Source organism: Gopherus evgoodei, chromosome 4 (assembly GCF_007399415.2).
Source record: "Gopherus evgoodei ecotype Sinaloan lineage chromosome 4, rGopEvg1_v1.p, whole genome shotgun sequence".
In the NCBI taxonomy this organism is placed as follows: domain Eukaryota; kingdom Metazoa; phylum Chordata; order Testudines; family Testudinidae; genus Gopherus; species Gopherus evgoodei.
Window position 1 is genome coordinate 122,580,783 of NC_044325.1, and position 8,683 is coordinate 122,589,465.

Consider the following 8,683-nt stretch of genomic DNA (forward strand, 5'->3'; position numbering starts at 1 on the left):
GGGCTCGGTGGCAGGGGAGGCCCCGCCTCGGGAGGAGGAGTCACTCCCCGCCCCCGCCAACCGGAGCCCCCGCTAGCGGCCGAAGCCGGATACGGAGGCACCAAGACAGGACGCGGCCATGGCGGACTGGGGTCGAGGTGAGACTGGGCCTGGCTTCGCGCGCTGCCTCGTCCCCCGGGGGAAACGAGAGCCCCGGGCCCGGCCCAGTCCCGAGCTCGGAGCCGCTGCCGCCATCATCTGTCCGGGCCCGGGCGCCCCTGCGTCTGTCTGGGGAAGGGAAACGGCGGGGCCTGGCTATTGGTGGGAGTCTGGGAGTGAGGTGGGGTGGGGGTTGCTGGGCTTTGTTTGGGGGAGGCTGGGGGGACAGCGAGGCCCATGGCACGTTGGCAGTAAGGTATGGGGTGGAGGGTGGGTTTGGGGTAGCTCTGTGGTGTGGGGAGGGGCTTGTCAGTAAGATGCTGGGATGGGAGGACAGTGCAGCCTATGTTGGTAAGATGTGGGTAGTTGGTTAGGTGTGGGTCTGTGGGGCAGCAAGGGGCATGTCAGTACAAAATAGCCGTGAGTGGTATTGCCTTGGTTTGCTGGTAGTTTTGAATTTAAGGAGGCGATCAATGGATACGACAGTATGTCAAGTAGTCACTTTGGTTTCTTGTTTAAGCATCTTATGCATGTTGGGTTTTCTAAATAATAATTTCATAAAACAAATTTTAAAGTTAACATTCTAGAAGTGGGTTACTCCGCCACCTCCCTCCTGCAACCACTGCTATGGAGGATACTCCAATGGGGCTGTCTCTTCTAGATCGAGGGGGTGGGGGTGGCATGAGCAGGTTTCAGGGGGTCTGCCAAGCATGGTGTCACTCTGCTTGCTTCCATTTGGGCAGTAGGGGTTCAGAGTATTTAATGCTAAACAGATACTGCCTGGATCCCCATAGATTGAAGTGTAGCTGTGTAATGGACTGAGGACTGGAGGAGGGGTGTTTTGAACTTGTGTGTGCATGCTCATTATGAACTGCAGGCTCCCTTGCCACCCCAAGATTTCAGCAGTGGTTCCTTCATTTAAGTAATACTCCTTACTTAAGTTGGCACTAATATTTGGCTTAGACATCCTCATATTGAAATTGTTACAGAAGAACAAACTACTATTATTTATTATTGCATATGTACACACACACGCTCTTAAGCCCAAGCTTTTCCAAAATATGCACCTGTGCAGCTTAAGGCAGAATTAGTCATTTTTTTAGAGCAGGGACTCAGATGTAGAAAATGTCTGTTTGTCTGTCAAATGGTTGATGAATTTGCTATTCTTTTCAGACCAGTGATACCGGGCACAGTAGTTCAGAGTTGAGAGAAACAGTTTCCTGAAATATTATTGCTCATAGTTGCATAACCTTCCATTTAGCATTTGTCTGAAAAGCAGCCTTAAAAATAAGGTATTTTCCCAAAAGCTGTGGTATGGTGTTTTTTCCGTACTTTCTTGTAAATTACTCTTCAAATCTCCATAAGGTTTTAGTAGTACCTTTTCATCAAAGGATCTCAAAGTTTTTCACAAGCATTGATTTTTACAATACCCACATAAAGTAGATAAGCATTATTATCCCCATTTTACAACTCTGCAAATGGAGGCATAGAAAAGTTAAGTGACTTGCCCAAGGTGTCAAAGCAAGTCGGTGGTAGAACTGAAAATAGAAATCAGAAATCCTGACTCCGTTCCTCAATTTTAACCAGTAAAATACATTGCCACTTGTTGTATCATAACCAAGAGGACTTTTTCAGGTCAGAGTCCAAATGCTGTGGACGATATGCTAGATATGGAGAATAAGCGCATGGCGGACAATCTAGCTACCAAGGTCACCAGGCTGAAATCGGTTAGTTGCTATCTTCACTTCATACATTTTCTTTACTGTTTTACATTGTGGATATTGAGAGTACAGAGTAGGTTACATGGGGCTGTCTTATTTATTCAGCTTTTGAGACGCCTTAAAATACATCACTGTCTATGCCAGTCAGGTAGCTAACTTTTGCTATTGGAATGTCCTGGAGAATTTTATTGAAATCCTCATCCCTTGTTTGGGATTTAACTATATTATTGGGTACAAAATTGTCTGGTTTTAGTGGCATCCAGAGAAGGAATTAGGTTTGGTAAGTGATTGGGGGATGTGGTCAAGATATGCAGAGATATATTGTTAAGAGTACCGTCTTTGGAAGGTTTCAGTAAAGCCATATTAAAAATATTCATGAAAAACGTGTGTGTGCAGTGTTCCCTAAGGATAATATTCCTGAGACTAAATCAGTTCCATTGGCTTGAAAAACCTTGATTTACTTACACTTCTTAATGCAGAGACCACAGTGTTAGCAAAATACTGGAGTCTGTTTTCCATTTTCACTTTTCCAGTATTTGCATGGTGACTTCATATACAAAAGTTTCTGTCTTTGGTTGATTGTAGAGCAGAATTTCTGATTCTGGAGTTTTCAGGAATTTCTACTGTAACTGTTGGTGTGTACATTGGACTGAACAAACACATTGTGTGTATGTGTGGAAGGTGGCAGGAGTGATGGCCATTCTTGTTTTTGTGCTTGGAATTTCACCAGCTTCTGGTATGTTAAGAGTTGATTGTTTCACTTGGTGATGCTGATACTTGCTCTCTTCTGTCTTGAGTAGCTGGCACTGGATATTGACAAAGATGCTGAGGATCAAAACCGCTATCTGGATGGCACGGTAAGAAGCTGATAGAAGTCCATAAGGGGTGAAAATTTATGTGCTGAATCTCAAGAGTTGTCTTAATGTTTTGAGTTTCATAGCAGCCCAATAAATGGCACCAAATTAAATTCTAGCATTTGGGTTTGGCAGTGTCTCAAATGCTGGGTGATAAATGTGAAGGTATTTCATATGGACTTTTTGGTACATAGTCCAACAGATACCTACCAGCTGCTAATATCATTGTGTCTGATCAGACTAACACAGCTAGCAACTAGTAACAGAAACCATTGGAATAGGACAATGTATTTTAAAAATACAGATGGTGATTATCTACTTATTGGGATTAAAACCTCTGCCTCAATCTAATATTGAGATATAGGCCTTTCTTGGTCATTTGTTTGTAACTTTGGCAATGTTTATAAATATGTCAGGATTACTTCCCATAGTCTCTGAAACTCATAGAATTAATCAGGGCTTTGTATTCACTACTCTTTTTGGAAGTGCTGAGGCTGGGACTCTGTGCAAATGGGTATCTGCTCATGTTATCAAGTATCTTATCCTTCCACTTATCACCTTCACTTCTACAGGTATTATGAAAAACAAATGTAATTTTATAAAACAAAAATAAAATCTGGTTATCTATTCTAAACTCTGGCTGCTAATGGAAGATCCAGGAACTTCAGGAAAGGCTGAAATCGCTGTGCAGTGTGTGGGCTAGCAGATGCCCTAATTTATCATTCTTGGGGGGGGGGGGAGACCTTGCTTTCCAACCTCCATATTTTTTATGTCCAATTGATTTCCCCTTTATTTAACAATCTTAACTTCATCCCCCATTGCAGTCTTAAATTGTTATACAAATTGTATGGTAGCAACGAGAGAGAATATCTGTAACAGAGCTTACCCACTTAGGCTTCTGGAAGAATTCCGAAAGGAAAGGAATCCAATGCAGATGTTTGAGGATGGGAGTGAGGTGGTCCTGCTGTTACTTGTTGAGTGAGAGCAGGCAGTGGCTTTTGTGCACATGTTGAAGTCTGGAGAAGCTGTGACATGGAGGCCATAGAGAAGGTAACTGCAGGATTGAAAGCAAGATGGGATGAAGATATATATGAAGTCTTCAACAGGGATGGGATCCATACAGTCACATATAAAGTCAGAATTGAGAAGGAGAGGAGAATGGAGGTTGACGGTGAAGGTTAGCAGCAAGATTATGGGCAAAAGGCCTTCATATGACTCTTAAATCAACAAGGTATTTTCAGGAGATGAATTTGTGCTTTTACCTAAGAGAAGCATTTCAAATACATATCTTGGAGGAAACTTGAGCAGAAGCCACAAATTACGTGTAATTAAGGAAAATTGGAGGGAAGGATGCAGCATTAAAGTTATTGGATAACATGTTCATTTGAGTGTGGCTGAAAAACTATAGCAAAGGATAAAAATGGGAGCGATAAAATCATAATGGAGAGGAAGAAATATATGGCCAATAACACTGCTCTACAGCCAAAATGCTTCTGAAATAAATGTAGTCCAACTTTACTAATTCTAGGTCACTGAGAATGAAAATGATGCTTAAAATTGTTGATTGGTTCTAGTTTTCAAGATATGCTATTGGGTCAGTATATACGACCCTTGACTTGGGAATGGTGGAGGATAAGTGAGTTATAAAGGGAAGGGATCTCAATTTAAACCAGAAATGACTAAAATACATCTTTGACTGGATCTATGAATAAATCTATGACTGGGTTTAGACAATACTTGCTTTTTAGGCAAAACAATGAATGATGCAATCTGAAGCGGGTATTGCATTATACATGATATGAATTGCATCATATTATTCCTAGAAGTCACGGATGAGGCAATCATCACGAAGCTTACATCACTCTGCTGAACAAATTGCCCTATATCAGCTCTAGAAATCATACAGTGTCGTGCTCTCTTATTTGTCAGTGTTTGATTTTGCAAAGGGACACATTTCTGTTTAGCCAAAGTGAGCAGAGATGCCTCGTACTTGTGTGAACAGTGCAGATAACTTCTGCTATGTTTGTGGTGAAGTGACTTTTTTGCATCACAAAAGCGCAGTATAACCACTATGGTTAAGAAAACCTATTACCTTTATTTTGGCTGCAAAATTGGAGATCAAGACAAGAGGTGGGCCCCACACATATGCTGCAACACTTGTGCAACAAATCTTCGCCAGTGGTTGAACAGGAAAAGGAAATCTATGCCTTTTGCAGTGCCAATGATTTGGAGAGAGCCAACAGATCATACCAGCAATTGTTACTTCTACATATTGCCTCCAGTTGGGAAAGGTGTGTCAAAGACAAAAAAGTGGACTGTGCATTATCCAAACATTCCATCAGCTGTACGCCCAGTACCCCACGGAGAAGGACTGCCGGTTCCTGATGCACCAGAATCATTCTCACTTGAGTCAGACGAGGAAGAGGATGAAACTTCTGGTCCTGAACCATCAATGTCACAGGACCCACATTTTCTCCCATCGTCCTCCTCTGAACCACACCTCATAACACAAGGTGAACTAAATGACCTTGTCAGGGATTTGGAACTACCCAAGAGTAAGGCAGAGCTGTTGAGCTCCAGACTACAGCAGTGGAATCTCCTGGCAGGCTATCAGGGCAAATGGAGCCCATCATTGCTTGCAGACTATTGCTGGACAGTGACAAGAGATGCTCCATTTAATGAATACAAGAGACAAGCCAAGAAGCGCCGAGTAGACTCTGAATAGGACTAAACTATGTGCATAATAGTTTTTTGCCTTTTGTTTCATAATTAATTTTATTTATATAACCCTTTTGCTGATTTTTAAAGTGTTACATAAACAGGACAGGTGAAATATTATCATGTAAAGCAACCATAAACACATGAAAAGACCTAGGTTTACAATTTATGATTAAAACTCTACTATCTACACAATATACATAGACATAAAATGTAAAAACTTAAATATCTTAGAAACAGTAGCCAATCAGTTGTTTTAATTGTCATATTTGAATTCAGCACATCAAAATACATAATGAATAGCACATTTTATCTCTGAAGCAGGCGACTTCTCAAAAATTGTAGACCAGTGTAACTTAGCCCTGCTAAGTTCTATATAGGAGGGTTCTTGATACAGAAGAGAAACCACTACTAGAGATGAACAGCAGTTGTATAAACAAGGGGACTGGAGATGCCTATGCATCTATGGAGGTAGCGTAACAGAAAAGAATGGTCGAAAATCTGTATTGAAGTCAAAGGTGAAGAGGAAAAAAGAAGTAGCTATCATTGACCTAATCAAGGGAAAGTACATTCTGTGCTACATCCAGTCGCACTTTAGACTGCCGGACTTCAAGAATATGGTTCTCTGAGAGGTGACTGAGAAAATAGCCTTATCTCCAAGTGCTTTGAGAAAGGAAAGGATGGAGGTTAGGAGAAGCTTTAATTAGAAGAGGAACAGCAGTAGACTTTAGAGATTTGGGTAAGGAAAAGGAACTGCTGATGATAATTATGTGAGAAGGCAGAAACAAAAGCTAGGAGAGAAAAGGGGGGCTTGAGAGGAGAGAATTTGCATTACAATAGGGTCTGATGACACAGCGATGAGCAAATATAATGTTCTAGTCTGCAAATAACATTATAGTCTAATGGAAAGAAGCTGCACCTTTTTCTAAACCTTTGGGCTTGTCTATGCATGCTGTTATCCCTGATTAACTGCATGTATGGGAAGTCTTGTTCCAGAGTAAGAGCTTCCACACCTGGAATCAGGAATAACTCCATGTATAGACAAGCCCTTAAAGCTAGATACGTAGCATTCTGTATTACTAGCTATACTGTATGTGGTGTGTTGTATGACATAATTGAGGACTCTGTCATAATGCATACATAGAGTAGGACAAAACTAAGGTTGGTCTGAGAATCCTTAATTCTGCATTTTCTGGTTTGTGTGGAATTAAGATACCTATAGTTCCATTGACTTAGGTTGTTGTTATATTTGGGGTGGGATTGCATTTAATAGAACTTTACTTGCCCTTCAAATACCTAACTGCATTGAACGAACTGAAGGTAATAGTCTGTCCCTGGAGCCTGGGTGTGAGAGTAGCAGACAGTGATTTCTTAAAGACAGATTGCTGTTTGTATTTTGCTTTTGCTTTTTTTGATTCTAGACTTAGCAGTTAGTCAGTTCCCCGGGCAACTGGTGACTGAAATGGTTCTGCTTAAAGTAGCACTCTCTAGGGAAAGCCCCATCTGTTTTATAATTTCTCATTTCACCTTTCTGTCTCCCTCAGGACTCAGATTTCATGAGTGTGACAGGCCTGCTGACGGGGAGTGTGAAGCGTTTTTCCACCATGACACGCTCGGGAAGGGATAATCGCAAACTGCTTTGTTATGTTTCTGCTGGACTGGTGGTTGTATTTTTCATCCTCTATTATCTGGTCTCAAAAGCACGGACTTGAGTGGGGTCCTCATGCTGGAATTTTTATGGAAAGAAAAACTGTGGCCATGATAAACAGAGACTTGCTCAAAGTTATCCTCAATCTACCCTGTCAAGGATTGTTAGGATATTCATGGAGGACCAGATAACCTCTCTGGACTCCAGGTTACTGTCACTTTTCTAGTCAGTCTTGGTCATATTCATCAGATATTTTCATAAAATGAATATAGTTCATTTTGATCTTTTTAAATGTATGTATGCTGCAACTTGATCTCCTTGTTGACACTTAGCCTTCATTTATTGCTTTATTGTCCATGACCTTTAGCCTTCATCTATTACCTGGCTCATAACTATGTCATGTCCACCTTAGTGACGTGCTGTGTTGTTAATGTGAAAGTGTTTGACTCAGCCCATAGTAGCAATGTGCCTGTGCACCATTCAAAAATGAGGAGAGCTGGTGGGGGGCTGCATGGTTTACTCTGAATATGGGGCTGGGAGGCAGGAGCTGTTGAGTTCTAATCCAGCTCTGTCATTGGCTAGCTCTGTGATCTTGGGAAGTCAGTTAATCTCATTTTATGTTTTGAAATACATTAATACCAGCAGCATCTCAGGCTAGAATTGTTGTACAACACTCTGAAGAATTAAATTGTGTGTGGTAGGTAAATTGTGTGAGTTGAGTAATTACTACATGTTACAAAAATCCATCAGCCATTCATGGTATCAGAGCAGGATTTTATCACCATGATAGCTTGGTTCTACTGACTTACTTGTCTTATAGCCGAGGATGGGGAAAGGCAGTGAAGAGATGGCTGGTGGCAGTAGCAAAATATTGTGGGTCTTGTAACAAGTAAACATGTGCTCAGTTGGAACTGTAGATGACATGAGAAAGTTGAAAAACTGAAGAGGAGGAAAAACATTACTTTACTTTACAAAAGGCTTGGAAACCATTGTTTAAATAATCTAGAAGGGGAAGTTTTTTGAACGATTGGTACTAGCATTCCCATAATACAGCACTTTGGTATTGTTGGATAGACATTGCCACTCCATAGGTAAAGATGGAGTTTAGATCTGTTGTCTTAAGTGGTCTGATCAGAGGGATGATTTAAAATAGGAGGTCACCTTAGAATTCCCAATTCTTTGTCCTCTCCACAGTACATCACCTGGTAGGTACGCTGCATGTCACTGGGTAACTGTCTGGAATACATACCTGAGAAAGTATTGTCTATTGTTTGTGAAGCCATCACTCAAGAGCTTGCAGCACTTTGAGATATAGTATGTACCCTGCTCTGTGATTGTTCTACATAATTCTGTGCATTTGAATGCTGTGTGGATGAAGGACGTTTATAATCTTTCAGCACTACATCTTTATTCTGTACTGTATGTTGATTAAGAATGCTCATCCCAAATCACCCTTCTCTCCCTTTCATTGACTTTGTCGCTTCCCCTCTCATTCCAGCCCATGTATGTTTTCCCATCTGAATTATTTATATCTGCCTCCACTTATAATAAACGATTCTAAAAATACTATTGTTTTAAAAAAAAATATTTTAAAAGGTTTTTAT

At 41.1% G+C, this 8,683-nt stretch overlaps 1 protein-coding gene across 1 annotated transcript; it reads left to right on the plus strand.

Moving 5' to 3' along the window:
- The first annotated feature begins 35 nt into the window (after positions 1 to 35).
- BET1L (Bet1 golgi vesicular membrane trafficking protein like) lies at positions 36 to 8,645 on the plus strand. Its single transcript, XM_030560800.1, has 4 exons — positions 36 to 137; positions 1,774 to 1,865; positions 2,660 to 2,716; positions 6,976 to 8,645. Exons 1-4 carry the CDS (start codon positions 119 to 121, stop codon positions 7,141 to 7,143), a joined length of 336 nt encoding a protein of 111 aa, XP_030416660.1. The 5' UTR covers positions 36 to 118; the 3' UTR covers positions 7,144 to 8,645.
- The last annotated feature ends 38 nt before the right edge of the window (positions 8,646 to 8,683 follow it).